Raw genomic sequence first — 26,277 nt, forward strand, 5'->3', positions numbered from 1 at the left:
TTATGAACAATATCTTAAACCATTTGGGGCAAAGAAGAGTAATTAGAAAACAGCCTGTCATCTGAGTCTATAAGCCCAGAAAGGGAGATTAAATCCCCTGCTCAGACAAAGCATACTGGAGGAGCATAGCAATTTTATACAAAATGATACTAAATTACAAAGCTATCTACACTTTTCTAAAGTGTAAGATCTTCATCTACGTGTAAGATCTTCATCTATGTGTAAGATCATTGTCAGCACTGATATCTAGAAAACTATTACATTAACTACTATCACATAAATAAGGAAATATGAGTGCATACATCAAAGACTTTTCTTAAAAAATAACACAAATTGCAGTAAAATATAGTCAGATTTTCATCATCTAACTCTAAAGGTTGTTAATCTTACTAGTGTATCTTAGGGTCTCAGTCAGGACCTTCTTCAATCCCTCCAAAAGACATACCCACTGTGAAGAAAACGAAGAAATAGCCTTATTTGGGAAAATAAAACCAGTTTTCTGCAGAAAGCAGTTACTAATTAAAGTGATGTCAAGCATCAGAAACAATAAATTCTGATTATAAAAGAAAAAAAAATCAAAGTTTAACCTAAATTATCTGAACATATACAAACACAAATATGCGTATGTGATCTAAAGAAAGACATACATGTCAATCTAGAACCTAGAGAACTGGTGCTCTTTAAGTAAGATAATCTATTTTATAATTTTCTATTATGTACTTTACTGATCAAGAGACAGCTAGCTCACATATCAAACACATTTCTGCAGAAAAATATATACATTGGAATGTAAAACATAAGTTGGTAACACAAAATTAATCTCCCTTCACTTAGAATCCATGTAGTTGTGTGTATGTTTGTTTAGGGAACTTACTGCTCATGCAGAGGCCTGGATCCAATTCTCAGCACCTAAACTGGGTAGTTCACAACTGCCTGTGACTCCAATTCCAGGGAATGTTGACATCCCTGACCTTGGGCACCTGCACCTACATGCACACCCTTACACACACACACACCTGATTTTTTTAAACCAAAACAAAAAAAAATCTAGTAATTATAATCTGTAAATTCTTCATAGAAAGAAAAGGCCATTTGACATTTTTATTGTACATTGTAAATCAACCTGTGAGCCTATTTTGGAAGGGAGTTCAGTTCTGAAGGGTCTAATAATTTGTAGGTGCTACAGACTGACACAATGGCTGCATCCATCAAGGCATCACTGTGCCAGATGAAATAATTGACAGTCATGCTATGTTATTTTAAATGTATAACCAAAACCATACTTGAGGTATTGAAGAAATTGGCACATGGAAATCTGAGCTGTACCAAGGACACTGAAAATTGAGATTTGGAGTTGGTACTTATAAAGAACAGAACTTCAACACCAATACACAGAGAGTAAAAGGAGGTAAGACAAAGGGAAATCTTCATACACATTAACAAATAGCCTTCCCAATGCATTTCTTAGTGGTCAAACACCTGAGTTATGTGCTTTGACTTCACTATCTCCAAGAATGAAAGTAGCCAGAAGCACTTAGTCTCCTTAGTTAGCTAACATTATCAGATGGTAATGTTTGCTACTTTTGTATTCATATTAAAGAAACAAATCAAAAGAGATATAGCACATGCTGCTTTAAAGACTTTAACCCCTGGGCCTCCTAATTCCAGCTCATGCAATTTTCCTTAAACTCACTGGGCAGCCCAAGTAAGAAGTAGGTTCAGTGACTTCAGTTAATAAAATTAGTAAGAGTCACTAAAGCTACATATGAGAGTCAAATTGAAAGAAACACTAACATGGCAGTTTGCAATATCACTCTTAGCAGCTTTAAAAATTTATAAATGGCTTGTTCTATTTTTAGTTGATTTTTTAGGACAATGAATAGATATTACTACTGAACTGAGTATTAAGTGACAATTTAACAGAGCTCATTTAAATGGCAATACTCTATTTTGAAATCATCTTCTGAATAGATCACAATACTTGGTCCACTCTAGAACATATCAAACAACTCTCACTCAGGGTCCTGACAGCTTGAAAGTTTATCAATAAAATAGGATATTGGTCTTACCCTATAGTATCATGGCCTAATGTCTTAGATGAGGGGTCTCTAATCTGCATTTTTAAACTTTCAAGTAAGGCTTCTTCCATGAGTACAAAAGGTCACTAATTTTACAGGTGTAGGATGAGATACCATCTAATTTTATTAGAATACTTAAATGTAAGACTTATGTAACATCTTTTATACTGATGATACACAGCTATGACCACACATCAAAGCTTGTATCAACAATACTCACTAAAAATTTTAGAATTCAAGTTGAATGAAATTAAAACTACCTTCAAAGGATTCTACTATTTGAATAGCTATCTTTAACTTACTCAGTTGACTGATATCTGAAAAAACTCAGAGGTGAAAGTGAAATTTGCCAATGCTTATTTGTGAATGAATTAACTATGAAAAGTTTGTTCATAATTACATTAAAACAACAAACAAGACAGACTTCAAACAATGAAAGTTCCAAATGAAAAGTGGCCCCCCAACTCCACCTCACCACCGTCTTGCTTCTATATAAGCAAATGAGTTATCAGTAAGACAAACTGGTTTATTTCTTAAAAGGAAAAGGTTGATGGCTGAAAAAAAAATGGAAATGTTCACAGCCCTAGTTTACTAAACACAAGTACCAAGTTCCCATATTGTATTTGGTAAAATGTACAAGAAACATGACTATAAAAAGTTCAGATAAAACGCAGTGTAGGTCTACAGTCAGCACCTGGGCGATCAAGGCAAGAGGAATACCTCAAGCTCCAGGCCTCGGAGCAGAACTGTGGAGTTCTAGCCTGGATTCCACAGTTAGTACAGAGACACACTGGGGTGCAGAGCTGGGACCCCATGGGCATAAAAAAATGATAAAGAGGAAAGCATAAATGCAGGTAGAAGAGATAAATTCCTACTAGCATTATGCATTTTTTTTTGTCTTTTGGGAAAAGACTTTACTATGTTGAGACTAACCTGGAACTTACTTTGGCCTAAGGTGATTTCCAATGCATGGTCTTTTCTACCTCTTTTACCTTAGCTGATGGGTGTCACTGTTAAAAGTGTGTGCCATCTAGAAGCCCATTTTTATTTGTATCTAGAGACAGTTTTAGAAGCAGACCTTCTCTGAGAGGGCAGACCACACTTTCACAGCAATCTATCCCTGATGGCCTTTCTTGGATTCCTCTTGTCTCTCAGCTTAAAGGTGAGCACAGTACAGCTTTTTCTGAGGCTTTCAGAGCATTTTGCCAGCATTTTTCTTAGAGAACACACGGAAGACATTAAACCTTGGGTCAAAGAACCCAAGGTTTAATGTCTTGTGTGTGTGTGTGTGTGTGTGTGTGTGTGTGTGTGTACGTGATTTCTAACAACAGACTGGTAGACATCATCTGTGTATTTGGGAATGGGGTGGGAACAGGGGTCATCCATGTAATAGCAAGTCAGAGGATGTTGAGTGGCCCTACTCTATTGGACATCATTGTACTAGGGTCTATCAATCACCAATTTTAGAGAACATCATAGGTAGTTTCATTATCAAAGTCTATATTCTACTAAGTATTAAGAAATTTCATTCAACTTACACTGAAGCATCATAAGAAGAAATCTTTTATCCTCCATCCAAGAGTATGGATATAGAAAAAGGATGACGGAGAACAAAAGCTACAGAGCATACACCACCTTTTCACAGCTGTACATCAGCTTTCTCTGAGAACAGCAGGAATGATACAACTAAGATTTAATTTATCATGTGCCAGACACTGTGCCAAGTGCTTTACATTATCATCTTTATAAAGATGGAAGTTCAACAACGCCCACTCAGGGTCCTGACAGCTTGAAAGTTTATCAATAAAATAGGATATTGGTCTTACCCTATAGTATCTTGGCCTAATGTCTTAGATGAGGGGTCTCTAATCTGCATTTTTAAACTTTCAAGTAAGGCTTCTTCCATGAGTACAAAAGGTCACTAATTTTACAGGTGTAGGATAAGATACCAGCCAATCAGCCTTTCTAGTGGGAGGAAATAAAGCTTAGACATTGTTTTTAAAAATCTTTCACTAACATGACAAATAGCTTACAAAAGGTTAGATGACATATTAACTGTATAGAAGGGAACTTCACTCTGAAAAACAGAATAGTTTTAAATCAGAGATTGTTTTCTTCACTGTAGCACAGATAAGTACAACCCAATTCATAAAATATTATTTCTCAAATATCTCAAGACACCTCCAATATTCTAAAGGAAAGGCAGAGGCCGGGTGAAAAATGACCTCACCAATACCTGAAGGGGCTCAAGTGAGGGACCAGTAACAGAACTGGTACACAGTCATTACATCAGATGAGAAACACTTAAGCATCAAAACTAAGAAATCAGACCATTCTGACAAAAGCTTTCCACATTTACTATGCTTTCCATAGTAAATAAAATTAAACACTTTCCCATTATTATTCCACCAGGATACAAGTTATGGAAAGATCCATAATAGATTAATCACAGAATAATGTAGTGGGTTTTCAGTTTGTTTGTAAATTTAATGTCTATTACACTTAAGACTTCTTAAATGAGCATTTTTTTTGTCCTGGTCTGATCCTCGTAGTTAGTTTTCATGGTTAGGTTTACTCATCAGAATTATTCTTAATTATTCATTAGCATGCAACCTAAGCTAATAAATACTGTTTCTTAGTTGTATTTTTCAGAATAACTAAAAAAAAAGTACAAAAGTCTAAAACACATGAAAAAATTATTGAGTCAGTATCCAGCACTACCGAGTAAGAAAATGGTTTGGTTTATGGCTATAAAGTTTGTAACTACATAAAATCTAACACAGTGCTTAGCTTCAGGTTATAAAAGTTCTAGACATGGAGCTACTGAAACCTAAGACTTTGCTCGATGTGGAAGTCAGAAGATTCTGAGTTGTAAAACTGCTGGAGATGAAAACATAGGATTAGTTCTATTCTTTTAATGAAGGGCATAGGTATTACCTATAGATACAAATGTGCATGAGCTGTGGTGAGAAAACAAAACTAAACCATACTGACTAGGACAGAGCATAAAATTAGCATATAGGTATGACAACACCAAATCCAGAGAAGGCAGAGAATCCAGATCCCAGAGTGTCAAACAAAACTCAAAGCTAGAACAAATTAACTAATCCAAGAATAAGAGCAGTTAGTAAGGTACAGCCTAATAGGAGTTTTGTAGTAAATGGAAAAAAGTCCTATCAAGCAGTTGGTCTTAAGCAAGATTAAGAAATCTAGGTTTTCTTTAGTTATAGGAGGTTGAAATAAAAGGGTTTATACTTTAAAAAGGCTATTACAGATACTGAATGGAAATATATTAGTAAACATAAAATAAAACATGAAATAGGAAAACCAATTAGAAAGTGGTTATAATAGTCTAGGATAGAAAACTACCTACTGAGGTAGATATGGAGCAAGAACTGGTTGGAGATATTTTAGTGGAGGAGTGACAGGCTTATTTATAAATTCCATGTTGGTAAAGAAGGTTCCAGACTTAGGCAACAACATAAATAAATATAAGTACTTTTTAAAGTGACAGTTTTTTATAGATAGAAAGAACAAGTAATGAAGGAATACTAAGTTTTGTTTTGAATGTATACAATTTTAGCAGTATTTGCTGAATGTCTAAAGAAAATGTCAAGTTGGTGAATGAAACCAGAAATATTAATATTAATCCAGAAGTACAAACTAAAAAAACACCAAGCAGAAAACACGAACTACAAAATTTTTAGACTTGGTATGCATGTGGCTCAAACTTGCTTTGTGCACCACATGTCAATAGACTGGGAGCCCACTCTGGGGAGATTTGCTGTACTTAGAGTCTACTGCACATTCTGATGCAGCTGACCTTCATAGTGCACTCTGAACACTTATCTAAGAGAGAAACAAACAGAAGTATAGGTCTGGCACCAATAATCAAAATAATATATATATAAGCTGGGTGCTGGTGGCACATACTTTTTATTTCAGCAATAGGAAGGCAGAGGCAGGTGTATCTCTGTGACTTCCAAGACAGCCAAGGCTACAAAGAGAAACAATGTCTTGCCCTGTGTTGAAAAACCAAAATAACCAAAAAAACCAAACCAAACCAAACAACCAACAAAATAAAACAAAACAAAATCTGAACTTTACATGATAAATAAAGTGCAGAGAACACTGAAGAGAAAATGGAATATAGGGAAAGTCAGAGTGTAGAGAAAATACAAATGAGAAAAGTTCTCCAAAATGAAAAGGACTGATTGGTGTATAAAGGTCAAAGGTAATCCTGGTAGGAGGAACAATCTAGAACTTTAATTAAAGAAGGAAACTAATGACTTTTAGGGTATACACTCACCCTAAAGAGGGTAAACAAAAGATGCAGTAACTGAAGAAAAAGGTTCCTGAGAGAATATTTATGATTCTTTCATGATCCATTTCTGACACAGATGTATGTTTTACTGAAAATTACTACTGAATCCCTTTATTTTATCCATTTTTTTTAAAGCCTCAACTTCAAATGTTAAACACCCCACCTAGGGTTCTATCAAACTTTCCAGCATACACAGAGCCCTGGTCTCCAGTGTCCCCTCCACATGCTGCACCGCTTCACCCCTAGGAACGGTCATTACCCTCGCAAGATCCTCTATTTCAGAACTGAAGTTTGTCTCTCCTTCCATCATTTCTTCTTCTTCTAATGTTCGCTCATCATCAAAATCATGAACCAGCATGTCAGCTGATGGATCAAACTCATGGTCCTCTGATGTTGCTGAGCCTCCTAGTAGAGAACATTCCAGATGTATGGTAAGCCAGATTCAGTGCATCTTACCAGTGTTATTTTAGTATATATGCAATGCTTATTTGGATGTATGTCAAAAAGGACCAGGAAAAAGATAGATACAGTAAATGTTTTTGCTTTAAAAAATTATCTTTACTCATCACGTTATAAAGAAATATAGAAGCTCTATTGATAAAGTAAGAATGGTCTTTTGTGTGGAGGGAAGAACAAAAGAAAACAATGTTTTAATCACCCGATTAATGTTTGAATCTCTCTGGTCCCAGAAAATACAGTCATCTACCACAGAATAAACTTTAGGTCAATGACAGGCTGCATATATTACAGTAGCTATACCATATAGTCTAGGTATGTAGTAGGCTTGTAGAGGTATGCTCTCATACTTGCACAACCACCTGACTTTATCAGAATGTTGCCATTAAGCAATACCTGTCTGTCTAGTGAAAATACACATGTTATATCACAGCAGTATCTTGAAAACATATTTTAATATTTGAGTAGTTATCTTAAACTTATGCAGTTGATTTTGATCTGAAATAACTCAGAGGTTCTAAGAGTAAAATGCATTAAGACAATATATAAAATTTTTATCAAAAGCAGTCCAAATAACTCAAAGGAACTGTATATCCTAACCAATATTTAGCCTAGTTTGGGGGGAATGCTACTAAAGTCAATAGGGTTACCCTCAAACAGACAAGAGAAGCTGGGAATATGGGTGTTCTGTAGATGTTTCCCACATTTTGATTACTGCCAAACCAAGACTTCAGTCTGGAAAAGCACTGCTTGCTTATAAACAAGTATGCCATGCTAAAGGTTGCCATTAACAGACAGGCCAGCGTCCTTGTCTCTATTTAAGAGAATCAGTAAGCAAAATGAAGAAACCAGGGCATACTGATGGATCTGAGTCCTTCAGTCAACTCTCACGTTTTCAGAACCATTTCTTTTACTATGTGCCAAATAATATGCACAATTATTTGATAAACATTATCTCAGAACTCAAGCAGTGGTACAAGGTAGGTATTATCACCCCACTTAAAAGGGGGAGTGGGGAGAAAGATTGAAGGCTTAAGGATTGTAAGCAGCATTTCTAAATATAGGAGCAGCAGTGACAGCAATGAGGGAACTGAGTCCTAGCTATAACTTCAACTACTGTGCTCCAAACTTCCCCTAAGCCCTTTATACATCCCAAAAGACACTTAAAGAGTATCTAAGTCTACTAACACATGTGACCTGTACATCCTGACAGGAGAAAAAGCACCTGGCAGACACAACGCTTTTTGAGAAGTGTCTGAAAAATGATATTAACTATAAAATAAGTATAAATGCTATTCAATTATATACAAGGTTTTAATGAAAATAAGTTATTAGTCAATATGCAAGTTTCAGAAAGATTTATATCAAAAAAAGAGAAATGCATCTTCTCTTAATTTCTTATAAGAGAATGTCTTAATTTCATTGGTATTCAAGCAGTTGAACTACTGGCCAGGAGAGTTCGCATGAGAGCATTGATTTAAGGACCATTAATTGGAGTTTTGGTCTTAACTTTTCTTTCACTTTCCTGAAACTTTTCTTCTGACATTTAGCAATCAACAATGAAGTATTCTCACAGAGCAAGCTACGCTACACTTACTTATATTCACCCTTGCAGACCAAAAAACCCTTTAAAAAAAAAAACAAAAAACAAAAAACAAAAACAGCTCTATCATTAGAGCTGGAGAGATGGCTTAGTGATTTTTGCTTTTGCAGAGCACCTGGGTTCAGTTTCTAGCACCCACCTTAACTCAAGTTCTAAAGGATTCTTCTGAAATCTGTGAGCACACGTGCACAGTGCATATACATATATACAGGCAAAATACACACCCATACACAAAAATTACATCTCCATCCCTCCTTTGGATATTATTAACCTAAGCGTAATTCTTACTGATTAAAGATATTGCCAAAAATCTTGACACTTCACTAGTACACAGCACCAAATCATGAATGTCATATTACTTACCTAAAGTCTTTATCACTTGTGTCATCATTTGTGACAGTTCTACCCGAAGGCCTGTCACCTTACTCCCTCACTATACTAAATGCTGAAGTGTAAATGAGCTTCTCTTTTTATTCCAACTTTTTCTCCAGATACATACCACATATAAACTTGCAATTTAAACTATTCTCTTGCCTTAAATTGATGTTTGTTTGATATGAGTTCTCACTATTTTATTTGAATGTAGCAACTAAACATCCTTTTATTGTCTGCTAGATGCTAGAGACATTATTAGGATAGTTTCCAGAGGGGTAGCTCAATAATAAGGGTGTCTTTTGCTTTGTAGAACTATTTTGCTATAGAGTTAAGGTATCACTGCTTTGTCATCTACTTTTGGACTACTAAAAGCTAGCATCTTTTCAAAGGCACAGAGATGACTTTAGGCTACAGTGTATCATGTTTGCCTATTTAATCACTTAAAAACAAAAAAACAAACAAGAACCCCTCCTATAACTCTCACATAAAATGATTTTGTGCTGTGTCTGCACTTTGAATGACCTCGATTGAGCCTACAAACAAGTCATTTAGCACAGTCACGTAACTATGACTGCTAGCACTGACTTCCAGGTACGGATGCTACGAAAAGCAGGAGAAACTTTGACAGTTAAACATGTTTTCCCTGTGAGGCCTCTATCCTTAATTCTATCAACTTCAGTAACTCTTTGCAATTGTGCATAGCAGCAAATGTTCCTCCTGTTAAAGTCCTGGTATCTATAAACTTACTGATGAATGCCTTGAAAAGAAAAATCTAAAGACTAGTGAATCTAAATATTACATAAATAGACACTAGGAACCACTAAAATTTATCTCTGTGGCTTTGAAAGAAAAAAAAATGGTGAAAATATTTCTATATCCCACAACCAATATAGGGATATAACACTTTTCAGACCTCATGTTACTTCTAACTCCTACTATCTTGAACTCATTTATAAACCACAAAGTTAAAAAAAAAAAAGTCATAAAGACCAATATACTTTACTCTGGCATACGAACAAAGGAAGACATTTTTGGCTGAAATAAAAATAAAGGCAAATGTAAAGTGAAAACTCAAATTATTTAGATTTAATCCAACCTCCAGAACAAAACAATTTATATCCATTGGAAAGCATTCTGATTTATTAAAAAGGACTATTCATAGAAGTGCATAAAAAACTTTCTGAAAATTACAATACATATGTTGATTGCTTCAATATTCAGAATTCAGCAACGTGATGCTACACCTTTGCTAAAAATTGTAAGATATTTTCAAACAAAACACTCCTCAGAGGGCTCCCTTCTGAGGAGTACAACAGTGTGTTCAGTATTGAAGGGAGAATATAAAAATCCTAGACAAACAGGTAAGAGTATATATACAACCTGCCATACTCAGATCTAAAAACAAATCCTTGTATTTACAACACAACTCCTGCTGAACGGCTGGCTTAGTTTATTTTACTATGGCCCTCATTGGTAAATATGTCAATGTTTTTTCTCAAATAAAATGTTCTGAGTATTTTTAAGCTAATTCCTTTTCAAATATTACTTCATATACTTTCAATTAAATAGCAATTTTAAACTGTAAGAAACACATACAGCAATTGAAGAGTGGAAGGGAGGGAAGAGGAAAGAGGACAGAGGGGAACGAGAGCCCAAGCAGGGAGATGGACTCAGCAGCCTCACCTGTACTTTCATGGGCAGGCAAACATTTCATCCATTTCTTTTTCCCCAGAAAAAAAGAAGCATTCAGAAGAAAAGCAAGTCAGATAGCAGTCTAGCTCCTCTAGCCTTTACGTTAATAGGACAAATGTTAGTCACACAGGATTATACGAACACATAAAAAATACTTACCTGGACTAGAAGACTCAACAGATGGCTGAAGGGAAAAGAAAACAAATTAGCATTTCTGTGTAGTATACCTTCATAAACATTGTAAGAACTACTCTGACACCAAAAACTACAGTAAGTTTTAATGTCTAACAAACTAAATTTTTTCATATTAATTCTTTCCCTTCTATTATGCTTAAACCTGAAAGAAAAACCTGAAACATTCTTGATTTAGAAGCAAAAGTAGTAATATAGAATTAATTCACATTTTAAAAGCAAATACAGTTCTCAAAAATATAGGAGAATTAACAGGTATGATTTTAGACCTTAAAATCTTTGGAAATAGGTGTTCTTCTGTTTACACTGAAATAACTATGTACAAGTTTGCTAGCTAACGGTCTCTAAAGATATTTAATAAATATTAATAAAATGTTGGGAACCAGGAGGTAGAAAATCCCGCTCCCTACCACCAAGGGACTGAACCCAGAGCTTCAGACATGTACATGCCAGGCAAGTGTTCTACCAACAACTACATCCCCACCTCAGCCTCTAGTGAGACAAGATCTTCCTCAAGTCCAGGCTGGCATTGATCTCAGCATCCCAAGTGCAGAGCTTACAGGTGTGCAGCAGCACTGCACCACACCATCACTGTGCTGCTCACTCAGTAACAGAACCATAAATGGAAAAATATGAAGACAAAATTCGTAGCAATTACTTTTACTAATTGCCACTGGACAGTGTGGTTATTTTATCTCAATTTAGCTAACTTACAATTATAAACAAATCATCTTCAAACATGAATTCCTTCTAGACAAATCCAGTAACTTGGGAGAACTTAGATGCCAATTCACCCAGAGCTATGTATGAATGTTGTGAAAAGACAGAAATCACTAGCAAAACACAGAGCATGTTATTAAGAGTTATTTCTACTAAATACAACAGGGCCAAGAGGCAAGACAATAAACAAATGGAGAAACTGTTCAGTTTTCAAGAGCCAGGGATTTAGACAGATCTATGTGAGGCGTTTTAGTTCCATTTTGAAAGCTGCCTACATCATGTTACTGTCTTAAGTACAGCATTCCAGATTCCAGTAGTGACCTATGCTGGCTTCTTTTGAGGCACACTTTTGCAAAGGTCCAATTTTTACCTCTACACTTCTGTAAAAGAAAAATTCATCCCCTCAGCATGGTTTTTCTAACATTGTCATCAAACAAACCCCAACACTGTAGGTAGTATTATGCATTTCTTACCACACCACCCTTATTTCAAAGTTAGCATGCCAGAACAGTCAATAGAGCTTAGTTTGGTTTCACTGATGGGAAGCTAGAGAGCAGGATGCTACAGAAAGAATACTGTAACCATAAAAGGGCAGAGCCACACAATTCTGACATAAAATGGGTGTATGCAGCACACAAATTATAAAGCAAATAAACATTTTAAAATCTTTATCCCAACTATAAAACCTAACCTTTGGACAATTACATGGCTTAATGAATTCATTTGGCACCAAGTTGCTCAGTACCAAAGAAATGTCTCATCATACTCCTTTCCCTTTTCAAATGTCTGAAACAAACAACCACAATTTCTTATGGATTAGGATTTGAAGAGAAACCTCCGGAACATTATTTTTTTTTTTAAATATTCCAATAATGTTTTACAGTTTTCTGATTAAAAACATATTTTTCTGAAATCAAGTGTGGTAGCATACCTTTAATCCTAGCACTCAGGAGGCAGAGGGGAGCAGAGCTTGGTAAGTCTGAGACCAGTCTTGTCTACACAAACTTCCAGGCTAGCCAGAAATATACAGTGCGACCTGTCTTGGGGGGCAGGGAGGCACGACACATATCTTCTGCCTAACAGTAACACTACTGGACAGGAAAGGTTTAATGGCACTGGCTATTAGCAATAGTGGGACACTGAATATGGAAGCTGCATATTTCAGGTTATAAGAAACCTTTCACCAACGGTAACAATACCATAGTAATGAATATTATCAGCAAATAGTTGCCAGCTTGAAATTTTAAAGAGGCCCCAAATACTTTCTATTCCTTAAGGGGCCTACATTTAGAGAACTGGCACCATTGTTGAGTACAGGGTACTCCACTGAACACATCTCTTAATGTTCAAAGAGAGCTGATATTCTGTCAGACATACTGGGCTTGCTGGAAGGTAGCATTCATAAACTGGAAAGGGATAGGACATGCTAAGTGTCTATACATTTTAGTACTTTATGTTGCAAATAAAATTTTATCAGTTTAGGAGGGAAGGGTGAGATTAGTTTATTGTAACTCAATGCATCCAATTAAATCATTACCTGCTGAAAACAAGCATTTTAAAAGTTCTTACTATGAACAATACTTTTACTCAAATGACAAAAATGATTACCTTTTAGATGAACTTGAGTTTAATATCACAATACATGTGTTTCAATATAGAATGAGAGCATTTTTATTAACATGAAAGAGAACAGCAGAATTTACACTCACAGTGCTATACATTCTCAAATGGAATTATTTTATTCTAATCATAAATGTAGCACCAGCACTTCCTCTATCCACTCATTTCATACAATAGTAAACTTGGGGAATGCACTGAAAAGATGAAGGTTTCATGGTGGCGATGAAGGCAGAGCTGAGGAGGCTTATATTTCTCAAGATCCCTTATCCCTCACACCTCTAAGACAAAGCCAAACCTTTCTGTTCTCTTTTCTTTCCTTGTTACTTTCTAGTTCTAAAATCTTTTTGCCAGCTCAAAGCATGTTTAAAATGTAAAAACAAATTGGCAGTTATGCTGCTCAACAGTTATGTTTCTTTAGGAACTAGTATCTTTGTTTAACCATCTTCTCCAAGACAGACTAGGATATGAGCCCAAGGAAAAAGAATTAGAGGATTAAAATGTCCTTAAAATAGACTCAAACATTATTATTGCAGTGACTGTAACCATTCAGGGTATCTTTACCAACTTCAACATAGCCTACCATTACACCTATAGGTGTACATCAAGATATATGTGTGCATGTGTGTGTGTGTGTGTGCGTGCGTGTGTGTGTGTGCGTGTGTGCGTGCGTGTGTGTGTGTGTGTGTGTTATTTATTACCCTAGCTTGTTCAAAGCAAAGAGTTGAGTAAAATTTTATGTTCATTATGTACATAGTTTAGAAATGATACACAGCTCTTCCAAGTAACAGAACACCATGCGTTTGTAATGAAATGATGAGACAGAGTATGTGTTTGGAATAAAAAAAGGGAGAAAATACTAAAAAATATATTAGGAGTTTAATAAAATCAATAATAACAGCTACATCCAGGGAATGAGTCAGGAAGCAGATATTGCCTAATTTTTAATTCTTTTCATGCATTACTCATTCTTTTTTAAAAAGAAAATGAGGACTGTTTTGTGGAATTCTACGTCTTTTAAAATCTTTTTAAAAACTAGTACTTTTTAAAACTATTTGTTAATTATAATTTTAAGAAGTTAATCTTTTTGATACAAATATGTTTATGTAAGATAGAAAGCATTGACACTAGGCAGAGGACATCAAAGATAACAAGAGGCTGAAATAAAAGCAGGAGCTCTGCTAAGCTGCTCCAGTATGCCTCCCCACTCCACAACTGTGTGATGTTTGATGATAAGGTAACTGTTCTAACCTCAGGCTTCAACCATGTTCAGCTCAATTTTTGCAGTTCTCTAAAACAGAAAACTCTAATTTGTGAGAGTCAAAAACCAAACCTAGAAAAGAGACTAGATAGAATATGATTTTTGCAAAAATCATGTTCAAAGATTCACTGTAAATGTAAAGATTCAATGCAAAAAAAAAAAAAAAATCTTAGTGACTTTGCCCCTCAAAACAATTCTATCACCATTTCTTTAAATGTTGCCATCACTTTCTTAGGAAGGCTGCTGATAAATCAGATGCATAAAGGATGGAGGAACCAAGCTAAGAGAGAGTGGGGACATCCTATTCCAGGATGCACACCAGTGTCAAAAACTTCCCACTCCACTGTCACCATACAGATGTATGCCACTTAAACTTGTCTTTCCTCTCAGGAATGCCATTTCTCTGCAGACCACTTGAAGGTGATTTCCAAAGGTAGAATAGCATTATGGAAGGTAAGCACCAGGAACCCAGAGGTCTGGGTTTGGGATTTGACTGACTACACAGACTGTTACAGAGGACAAGTGCATAAACACTGATCAGTTCATTTTCTCTATGCTGAAAAGCCTTACATTTCTTTAAGTGCCTTTAAAACCTAGGTTTACTTTCATTATGCACTACTCAAAATGTGGCCAAAGAGTGGGTACGTTTAATATTGTTTTTTTAACTTGATTTTTTATATTTATGACTACAGGAAAAGGCTATGCCAGCTGGCATAAAGCAATTGTGTGGTGCTTCTTTAGAAACACACACACATACATACACAGACACACACAGACACACACTTTTAAAAGTTATACAGAAAAGTTATATAGAAAATGGTTAAGTCACAATGAATTCTGAAGCCACTTGTTAATCTTTTGAAACCATACCATGCTTGATCTGAACTTCAAAAACAAATTTTTATATAGCTATTATTTCCATAAAGACATACTTACGCTTCATTGGCAGTGTTTGCATCTAAATTATATGGGAAATTGATTAGTTTCCCAACATTACCTTAAATTAACTCACTTCTTCTATTTCTCCCACCTAGGTTATTAAGTGTGTTGGCTCTTGGTCCCACCACATTAAATACTGTAAAAGACGCAGGCAGCACTGGGGTTCCTATTGTGGACAGCTTTGAGGAATAAATAATAGACCAAGAAAATGAAACTCATCACCACTATAGACAACTGCTTACAGTTTTAATTTACTGCTATGAAAGAGGGGAAACTAGCCCTGAAGAGAAACAGAACTCGATCTAATTTCTTAAAAACATACAAATCAAAATCCAAGTAAACTCAAATAATGCTAAGCAAGGAATATGGGCTGTGTGTGTGTGTGAAAGCTGGATGGTTGTGATAGTAAGTAAATGTATTATTATTGTTGGAAATATTTACTTTAATACATTAAGGAAGTCTATTTAAATATTTTGTTTGTTAGAGACATGAGGTGCAGGTAAAAAATTGATCTTAAATTGTCCTGTGGCTTTTTTTTTCCATTTTAGAATCCATGTATGTTTACATACTCTGAAATTTAAATTACAAAACTCTTTGTTCCCATACGTCCCTGCACCATACTCCATAAAAAGCCCTAAGAATCAGCTATTTCTTCCCCTTATTTTTTTTTTTTTATTTTCTCACTGACTTTGTAAAACTGTGACTACTCTGTAACCCAGTCCTTTCCCTTCCTTTTAATATGACTAGGAGAGCCTTCTTCAGTAAACTTACAGTAAGTAATCTTAAGGGATAATAATAAGCACTGAGAAATATTACCAAAAAGAACTATGAAAGGGAACATGTACTAACTCTTCTGCGCACAACAAATTCGTTTAATGTTACCACAACTGAAGAACCACTAAATACATACTTCCTATAAGTTCACAAAGATGACTAGATCCATATACAAAAGAACTGCTACCTACTCCAATTATATTTAATGCCAGTTATAGTTCAGAAATCAAGTATTTTTTAGAAAAATAGGGTCAAGATTGCTCTCTGAGGTGGGGGAGAACAACATAATATGAGCAGAATACCTAAGATTTGGTCTGAAGCCATGCTTCTTTAGGAAGCTTCAAGCCCCTACATTTACCAAATAAATGGACACTGCCCCAGCCTCCTTAATCAAAAGCATAACAGTTCAGAATGCAAAATGTTTACTATATACATCATAAAGAATAAACCTATGAACAGTCTATACAGAGATAAAAATATTTTTAACCAATCATCTTTCCACCATTTTTTTTTCAAAACTACTGTTCTAAAAAGAAAAAACCTCAGTTATTAAAAAACTGGGACAAGGAAAATTATAAATTTACTTTTCTCTTCATCACCTATTTTAGGATACTTTCGCTGACATGTAGTTCCTTCACTCCTCTAAGTTTGAGACCCTTGGGTTTTATTCTACACAGCCAAAGCAAAGAGCAATCTATAAGCAATTTAAGAATATAAAATATATACCAGGTCATTAAACAATGAAAAAAAAGTCAAGTCGCTAAAATTGACCCATCTGGGTGTTCCTGGAAGCCCTAAGTATTCCCTCTTCGCATGACGGAATACCTAAGCAGAGCAGCTCAGACTAGAAAACAAGAAGTGGTCGGTGTCGGCACACTTCTACTCTCACAGTAACGCAGCCCCCTTTCACCTCTAAAACAAACAAATGCATGCTGGCACTCAGGTTTTTGGTACCGTTTCTTTAAGTTTCAGTATTTCCATATCAATAACTTGCCATGAAATATGACTGCACCATAGATCTGAGGCCACAGCACGGCAGTGCAGCATCTACTGCACAGATCCAGTGGATTTTCAGCAAACATGAGTCCAGAGAAGGTTAGCTGAGAAGATGCCTGAAAATCCAGATATACACTCTACTTCCTCTTGTAGCACAGATCTCACACGCACTGGAGCCCAGGAAAGGCTGGGGGATCACACCCAGGCACATTTAAGTGACATAAAAGCAATTCGTTCACTACTCATGTCTTGTAATTCTTTATGAAAAGGAAAACACACACACACACACACACACACCTGAAGACACACCTAATGCAGTTTAGCTCTAAGTAACATTAAGTCTTCTCAATACTGGCAGCAAAGAGTCCTGATACCATAAAATCTCTTCTTTAGTAGGAAAAAAAAAAAGGCAAGACATAAATATAAAGGTCATTCTATAACAGAAGAACAGGTTAACACCCTAAAAACTACTCCAGGAAGCTTGACTGGTACAGGAGAGGGATCATCTTATGTTTCTGTACTCCAAGGCTTAAGCATACTATGTATAAACAAAAGTAGCCACTACCTACTTCATTTAGCAAATCAAGGAGTTGAAAACTGAGAGCTAAGTGGTAAATAAAATCAAATACTTCCTCAATCTATTTTTAGGTGCCCTTGACAGAAAAACATAAAGATGTTTAGCAATCTTACTGCTTTATTAATCAAGTATTTATTTACACGACTTGCCTCAAGAGAAATCCAAAAAAGTCCAAATATAACAATATGAACTCAGGGGGAATAAACAGTAACGAAATTCACCGATTAAAAATTGAACAAACCACAGAACTGATGGCTTAAAACCACACAATATTAAAATTTCCTACAGCACATTCTAAGATCTAATTACACCTAAAGCAACTTGCTTGCCTACCAATCTGGGAGCGCTAAGCAAGAGAACTTGTTTACTAGGAAATGAAGCTAAGGCTGAGGAGGGATGTGGCTCGCTGGTGGAGCGCTTGCTTGCTTATCTGTCTTGCACAAGAGCCTTGGGTTCTATCCTACAGCAAAGGACAAGAGAAACAAGAAAAGTTTTCTCTAATAAAAGCAAAATAAAGGGGAAATAAATAACTGGCACCTTTGATTTGGAACTTTTTAGCCTACTCGGTTCAGGAGCCATAGCGTGGAAAAGAAACTTGGAGGTTCTGCCGGGGGAAGAGTCCCAAGCTTGAAGCTGGATAGGGCCTACTGGGCTAATGTCTCCTGCTCACCTATCCACTATTAGGAAAATCACTAAATTAACCAAAGGTGTGTCAGCATGCTCTCCCCCTACCTAGACTGCAGGTCAGCAGTCGCGGGCCGGGGGTGACGCGGGCTGGCGGGAGCAGCGACGTCTGGGCTCGCGAGGGAAGAAAGTTCGCGGGAGCAGGCAGAGGAGTCCGCGGGCCGCGCGGGCCGGCCGGCGAAGTTGCGCCATGGACGGCTTCCGGACGGGTGCCCTCGCCTGCTCCTTACTCAGTAGCTACCTCCCAACTCCCTCAAGTCCGACGGCGCCTCTGCGCCCAACTAAGTTTCGTGGAGCCCAGCCGAGCGGCCCGGCCGGACAACAGGTGGGCAGCAGCGCCTCAGGCCCGGCCGGGGCAGGCCCGCGCCTCCCGCCCGCAGCCCTACACCGGGGCCCCGCCGGGGAGGGGCGCTCGTTCTTACCTCCGCCATGTTGGCCGCGCCACCGGGTCACATCGCCGCGGCGGGTCGCGGCCAGAACCCGGATGTGCGCCTGGGCCGTCGGGCTCCCGCTGCCTTCTCCGCCGCCGCTTCGGCGGGAACGCGCAGGAGCCGCCCGAGCGCGCCACCACACCCCGCTCCGCCCCCTCGCGGCGTCCCGCTCGGTGGGACGGGAGGGGAGAGGCCGGCGAGCGCGCGCGGAGCAGGGAGTGCGCGGTCCCGCAGCCGCCGTCCCTGGGGAGCGCGCGAGGGGCGGGCCCGGGTGGGAACCGGGCAGTCCGCGCGCGAGGTCCGCAGGGGTCCCCTCCTGGTACTCAGGATGCAGGAGTAAAATACCTCCTATTCTATCAGTAAGTCACTTCTGAAGTGCTTTTGCCAGAAAAAGAGATGTTGCCCGGACGCGACAGCAACATGAAGCACGCTCTGACAAATACTTCCCCTAGTGATTCCCAACAAGAAAACTCCCCCAAATAGTCATAGCGCAAAGATGAAGAGCAGAGAACACTACATTTTCCTCACTTTTTGTGAGGCCAGTAGCAACACAGCTCTACAACGGATGAATTTTTGCACAATTACACAAAAGTTTCAAATGTAAAGTAATGCTCTTCGATGTATATGCCTATGTGACTGCACGGAAACAGAACGTACACATTTGCAATGCCTAAAATATTTGCAAGTAGAAAGTTTGTTTTAGTGCACTGCTAACTGGCCTTGAGGTCCATACTGATAATGGCCAGGGCCAATGATTTATCCAGCTTCCTAAAGTAGATAATTTAGGCAGATATTAAAATGGGCAGTAGGTTTAAAAGTTTGTTGTTGGTTTTTTTTTTAAGGCCAGCGTGGTTTTTTTCTGACACAATTAAGAATTCTTAACTTGATTTCAAAAATCAATCAGTTAAATGATACTCATTACCTCTAAGGAATATACCATGGTTAAAAATACATTACACAAATGTGTACATACAACTTTCTTAAACATCATACTTATAATGCAATATGTGAGAATGCTGATTTCTGAAATAATTTCTATTTCCTTAAAATTCTAGATTCCATCAAGCCTTTTCCCATTTCTAAACACTGGATATGAACCTGAAAGTCTTCAGCCCAATAACAATTTGTGCATGAATAAACTGTATGTACAGGTATATGAAGTAGCTGCTAAGTGAAAGGACATTACCTTGTAATTTGACAGGAAAAGAATCCAGAGACAGTCTGTAAACCAATTAAACATAAACATCTGATGCACATTTTCTACTGAAAGAAAAGCAAGGGAAAGAAGAGAAAGGAAAACTTTAAGGTTCCCAAATCTACAAACAATTCTTACCATTAACTGCACTGTATAGTATTTTCATTTTATTTTAAAGATTATTATATAAGCTTCCTCCCCCCACAAATTCCTGGAGGGAAATAAATGTTTTAGCACAGATATAGCTTTATTAAATTAAGGCACTACCTTGAACTTTTTAAAATGTCAATTCTTATCCAAATAGTTCTCACTGGGTTTTTAAAAAAAAAAAAAAAAAAAAAAAAAACTGAAGACAAAATACGATGAAAGTGTGTGGGTAAGAAGTGGGCACAGGTAAAATGGTTAAGGGCTCAGAGGTAGCTAGCTGTCCCATGGGGATGAAAGAGGACTGTGCACTAAAATATGCAAGGGTAATATATGTGAATTTTCACTGGCCACTAAAGGGAAAACTGGAGTATTGTTGAATTTTAATATTAAAGTACAACTTGCTTCATTCTATTGAGTCTTTGATTCTTCAGTTAAAACATCAACAAAAATTTCAACTGTGAAGGGCAGTCTCAAGATTCCTTAAGCTACTTAATGTGTGAGGCCTTAAAGTCAGAAAATCAAGTCTATAACATTCTGAATGGGCACTTACTGTTAAATGCCTTTAAGTTGATTGATATTTCCAATCAATATTATTACCTTTAAATGGCATTATCCTTTGTAGGGGAAAATTCCCTCTACATATTCCCTCCTAGAAAAATAAAGTATACTGGGGTGTTTCCTAGATATTCTAGAGATGAGGAGAAATAGCTCTAATCCTGTAGGTCATACGTAACACATTACTATTGAGCTCAGCATACTTGCATTTCATTCTTTCCACAATCCCATTGTTCAGAGTCTACAAAGCCACCTTCAGAAAAGCTATGTCCTTCTGGAAACCCTTCCTTACCCCTTTGGTATGTGTAACAATTCACTAGCCCTATCTTTGTTAGTAGGGCCTGCCATCCTCAGTCAGGTAAGATCTGTCAGGAAGTTCTGCTGCCAAGCTTTTCTGCCTGTGTTCACAGACTTCCAGAGACTCACTATACCTCTTGAAGAGGCTACCTACTCTTTTCAAAAACAGTCTAAATGCTTGGCCCATTCTTCCCTGCCTTAAAAGCTAAAAGTCACTTCTTCATCACTTCCACCCATCACTCCTAGCTCTTCAACACTATGTCTAAATCCCCGCAGCAGTCACTATCTTTGTACTCAAATGGAAACAGTCAAAATTTATACTTGGGCTAACAAAAAAGAAGACAAACAAAAAAACATGTATCTGAAAGCAGGACACGGCAGAGTAAAATATATAGGAAAAATTCACCAATAACCTGATCAAAATCATTAGAATTTATTAATGTGACATCCAATACAGTTAATTCTGTTAGAGTTCTATATTAAAATGTTTAAGTTAAACAAACAAACAAAAAAATGTAGCAGCTGGGCGGTGGTGGCGCAAGCCTTTGATCCCACCTGGGAGGCAGAGGAAGGTGGATTTCTGAATTCGAGGCCAGCCTGGTCTACAGAGTGAGTTCCAGGACAGCCAGGGCTACACAGAGAAACCCTGTCTCGAAAAAAAACAAAAAAAAAACAAAAAAAAAAACCAAAAAAAAAAAAAAAAAAAAAAAAAAAAAAAAAAAAAAAAAAAGCTAATTACAACTTTTATGCAAGAGTTTTGGTTTTTAAAAACAAAGAAAAAAAAAGGGGAAATACTAGATTAGGCCTAAATAAACCTAAGAAACCTCCTTATTTTGAGAAAAAGTAATATTAATTTTACCATATTAAGCTACTGACAACTATTCTCTCCAATAATGTAGTTTTTACGGTAATTATTGAATTCTCAATGCAAACATAAAATGAGGCCTTGGGGTATAACTCAGTGGTAAAATACTTGCCTAGCATATGAGGCCCTGGGTTCAAGCTCCAATACTATCAAAAAGTTATTAAACAACTTATAGTAGCTATAAGGGGCATATGTATGACTGTGCATGTACGTGTCTATATGCATGATGCACACACATGCATGCACTCACAAACACATACACTCTCCAGAAATATCTAGTTGCTAACAAATACACTAAGGATCACAATTAGACTTCAATTAGTACTTCAACCAACAAAAACTACCTTGACAGCTTACACTTGCCTAAGATATACAAGCTTTTATTCAGCACCAACACCTGATTTGAAAACTAGTAATGTATCTGTGCTATATAGGCATATCTGTTTATGCAACTCAGAGGATAGCTCTCAAAGTACATCTAGAAATACATTTCCAAGTCCACGAGTGCTCTTTGGAAACTATTTTCTGAACTACTTCCTAAAACTTTCCTTTAGAAATACAGCCTACACTGTATTTGTGAGGACAAAATACCCATAATCGTATTCTTCTTCAATGACATCTGAATTTATCTTGACTTTAGTGGGCAGACTACAGGCTGCAAAGCACAGCAGCACATTACACTTGAAGGCTCCACAACTATGCAACAAAAATTATCTTTTCATTAGTTCTTTTATTAATGCCATCCTAAAACACATAGAGAAATTTGGGTCTTCAAAGAACCCAAATTTGGGTTCCTTTCATTATTTTTTTTTTCATACAATTTCACCAGTGGCCTCATTTCTCATTTTATCAATATTTGCAAACCTGTTATAAATCTTAACATTGCTGATGTTACTTTTATGGCACCCAAAGTCTTGAAAGGGTTGACCATTAGCACTCCTACAACACTAGAACAGACAATAATCATGTTATTACATGAGGGAGTTTGCTTTTGCCCTCCCTTCACCTCCAAGTGTGCCCTCGCCTACCAGCATCACATCCGTCTTGTCTGCATTGAACCTCAACCAGTTGGTTCTTAACCACGTCCGAAACTCAGCCAGGCACTGGGAGAATCGAGCCACCACACCATCTGGATTAAAGGAAAGAAAGCCTCAGTAGCGACAAGACAGAAACAGTTACCTCAAGCTCACTCAGTCTCTCATTTTCAAAAGATGTCTGAGAACCAGGTCAACCGCCCCGTGGCAATTTCAGCAAAAAAGAAACAATAATTGAGTCCTGCAATTTATAAGCAACGCTAAAGATTACAAACAGTTCAATAATCACGTTTCTGGATTTCACCCATGATTTGAGAAAAGTCTAGTTAATTCCAGGTCATCTCGGTTAAGCGGCCTTAGAAACCTAGCTGGTCTTAAAATTGCCTAAGATCTTCTGCAAAATTACAAAAAATTGAGGTTTAATAGAAAAAACTGAAGCCCTCCCCCTAAGTGGGGGGAGTGACTTGCCCAAGGTCACACAACATGCAAGGACCAGAGATGGGCACCAGGCCAGCCAGCATCTACATTACAAGCTAAAAGAATAAGGCCACTCGCGGGGGACAGGCACTGGGAGCGGCTGGTTCCCTTGAATGCTTTCTCTGAGTCTCTAGCCCATCCAACTCCCTCCGACAACCGCAGGTTGACCCAGATTGAGCCTATCACCTCAAGGGATGCTATGCTAAGAGAGCCAACCTCAACTGGCTGGACAGCTAGGGAAATCAGGGGCACAGAGGTGGAGCCACGGGGGAGTGGCCAGGAAGCCACACCCCTGCCGTGGAGCGAGAGCCGACCGAAAAGGGCGGGAGCTGGCCTGCCCGCCCCGCAAACTCACTCCGCAGCGTAGCCCCGGCGCGCCGCGGAAGCAGCGAAGATTTGCGCCGCCACCGTCACCGAGAAGGCCGAAAGACCGGGCAGGGGCGGGGCGGAAGCTGCGCATGCGCGTCAGACAGCAGCACCTCTGAGCCGACAACCCACCCCGTACACTTGGGCAGCCCCGCCCCGGAAGTTAAGAGTCTTCCGGGCGGCGCTTTGCCGTGGGGGAGGGGAAGTGGGGAAAGGAGACTACGAGCGCTTCTGGGGCCCTGGTTCCCCGATCGAAGGTTGGGTAAGATGGTTTGTGGAGGCTGCACTTACAGCCGCCGCCGCTGCCGCCGCCTCCGCTGCTGCCGCCGCCGCCTGGAGACGCCCCATCCATCCGCCTGCAGCCGGGAGACTCGCAGCCTGGGAGGGGCCTGGGGCCTGGGCCGCCCGCCTCCTCCGAATCGTCGCCCGAGCTTCCTCCAGCTCCACCAACCCTCTACCCTCCCCTCCGCCTCCGCCCTCCTCCTCCACCTCGAGCGGCCAGCCAACCGCGCGGCCGCTTCTTGAGCCAGGCTCTGCGGTCGCCATGACGCCCGGCAAACATTCCTGAGCTGCTCAGCCGGCAGTTGGGAGTCCGGGTACCGCAGAACCTCCGAGGAAGGGGCGCGGAGCCCTAGTGTGAGAGTCACCACTATGCACAGCTCTCCGACGAGCACACGCAAGCAGGCCAACTTTGCCGCGTAAGTTCCGCACTAGATCCGTGGCCCATTCCTCTAGATCCCGGAGACAGCTAGCCCTTCGGTTTGGAAAGGGGTTTCCAACGCACTCGATCCTGCGGAGCGCCAAGGCAGCTCCGTATCCTTTGGCTTAGTCCGGGATGTGTAAAACCCCCACTGCCATGCTCGACCTAAGAACCGGGGTTTGTCGAGGGCCACCCTGCCTCCTATTTCTTCCAAGCGCTTTTGCTTGTATTCTTTCATTTGGTCTTTAAACTTCCGAGCTTTCTCGTTGTGTTCTGGCTCCTTGGTCTCTAAGCAACCAAAGCTAATTTTAATATATACGCCTATAGAGGACTTTTTTTTTTTTTTCATCTCCTTCTGCCAGCTTGCCTTAAGACTCTTAACTGCTTACTGCATGCTGCTAAGCCAGGAGAGAGGCCCAAAGATATGTGGACTCGTGTGGCTTTGAACTTGGATGTTGTTCCTTGAATGTCCACTAAAATATTCCCCATCTCATGCTCGAACATTTCAGTCGCTTTGCGGTCCTCCCAGACCAGCCACATCTTTTCTTCAGTCCTCTGCTCAGCTAATTGTTCGCCATTTGAACTTACTGAAAGTTCTGGGGTGACAACCTTGCATTTGCCCTTGAGTGTACTGCTCAACCTATTGGCCACACTCCGATTCATCGAAAAAGCGCTTTCCAATAGCTAACAACCGTCAGTTGACACTAGTTGTTAACTAACCCATCAACAGCTTTGAGCTAAATGACCACTTAACTGAATTTTGAAATGCTTCAGTTAGCTAATGGGACACCTCTCATTCTTCAATCTTCACTAGGCTCCTGACTAGTTTCTGCTGTTACTTTTGTGTATGAATGTCTTTTTGTGTATATTTAGATCTGAGTTCTTTCTCCCCATGTAGCTCTGACGTGGAACTGGTTTGAAAGTGCTGGGATTAAAGGCTTGGGCCACCTGGTCTAGCCTTCTTTATCAAAATAGTTTACCAATCTGTCCCATTCCTAAATATATGTTGCAGAGGCAGGTTCACTTCGTTGTTGCCTTGTGCCTTTAAAAGTTCTGTATACGCACAATTCACAAGTTTTCTTCTCTCTTCAAGATCTCTTTCAAGAAAACTGAAGCAATTACACTTAGAAAGTGTGCTCAGAATTCATCCTCAGCACTTTATTTTACTGCCCCTTTGTTTCCAGAACACAGCCATTCCCAGTTCATTAAACTGCAACCCTTGCACTTCCTCCGGTATGCATTGGTTACCACTGTCTAGTGATGGCCACTTCGCTTCTCGAAATAGCTATGCTATCTAGATCTAACAGTCATTTCTCCATTGGAATAGCTGGCTGAATAGTCTGCCTGCCAACACCCTCTATGTGGTAGGTAGTCTGCTCAAAACTTCCTTAAGCTTTTCTCTTTCTTTCTGAGTGCTTCCATTCTTCCAAGCCCCCACAGGATCTGGCTTTGGATTGTGCCACTTGAATCTGACAGTAACACCCCCCAGTGTACACACACACACACACACACACACACACACACACGGAATGCTGTATTCCCATTTCCAATCCTGGGAATTTACTGTCCTTTGGAATAGTGTATGCCTGATAATCTGAGGAGTCATTCATTTGTGTCAGATGTCTCCATGTGTGAAATAATCTTTTATTTCCCAGCATCAGCTTCACCCTGCGTTATGCTTCAAATTTATCTCCATAAGTATATTATAGAGATATATCTGCTAGTTTTTAGTATATCCTCTAGGTTTTTTTCCTTGGTTTTACAAGACAGGGTTTTTGGAACTCACTCTGTAAACTAGGCTGGCTCTAATTCACAGAGATCCACCTGCCTCTGCCTCCAAAGTACTGGGGTTGCAAGTGTGTACCACCACTGCCCAGCTCATATTATGTCTCTTTTGTTTTGCGCACTGCTGTATTCTTACC

At 38.8% G+C, this 26,277-nt stretch overlaps 2 protein-coding genes across 23 annotated transcripts in view; one reads left to right on the forward strand and one right to left on the reverse strand.

Annotated features, from left to right (window-relative positions):
- Positions 1–24,084, reverse strand: part of Mier1 (MIER1 transcriptional regulator) — a 49,447-nt gene extending 25,363 nt beyond the window's left edge. The window contains exons 1-6 of one of the 16 annotated variants that reach the window (XM_076934571.1): positions 23,947–24,078; positions 22,807–22,907; positions 19,906–19,940; positions 10,688–10,712; positions 10,520–10,556; positions 6,662–6,807 (exon numbers count right to left, since the gene is read on the reverse strand). In XM_076934571.1, the coding sequence (XP_076790686.1) occupies positions 6,662–6,807; positions 10,520–10,556; positions 10,688–10,712; positions 19,906–19,940; positions 22,807–22,907; positions 23,947–24,007 (405 nt within the window). In that variant the 5' untranslated portion in view covers positions 24,008–24,078. Of the gene's footprint in view, positions 1–390; positions 414–6,661; positions 6,808–10,519; positions 10,557–10,687; positions 10,713–18,336; positions 18,636–18,710; positions 18,951–19,905; positions 19,983–22,806; positions 22,908–23,644; positions 23,781–23,946 lie in introns of those variants that run through there. The other 15 variants (XM_034503821.2, XM_076934573.1, XM_076934574.1 and 12 more) reach the window with 15 other exon arrangements.
- A 15-nt stretch (positions 24,085–24,099) lies between these two features.
- Positions 24,100–26,277, forward strand: part of Dnai4 (dynein axonemal intermediate chain 4) — a 77,394-nt gene continuing 75,216 nt past the window's right edge. For all 7 annotated transcript variants that reach the window (XR_013110560.1, XR_013110561.1, XM_076934567.1 and 4 more), the window contains exon 1: positions 24,100–24,353. Coding sequence is in view for 5 of the 7 variants with exons in the window: in XM_076934567.1 (XP_076790682.1) it covers positions 24,307–24,353 (47 nt within the window). In the remaining 2 variants the exon portion in view is untranslated. The remainder of the gene's footprint in view (positions 24,354–26,277) is intronic.

Source organism: Arvicanthis niloticus, chromosome 5 (assembly GCF_011762505.2).
Source record: "Arvicanthis niloticus isolate mArvNil1 chromosome 5, mArvNil1.pat.X, whole genome shotgun sequence".
In the NCBI taxonomy this organism is placed as follows: Eukaryota; Metazoa; Chordata; class Mammalia; order Rodentia; family Muridae; genus Arvicanthis; species Arvicanthis niloticus.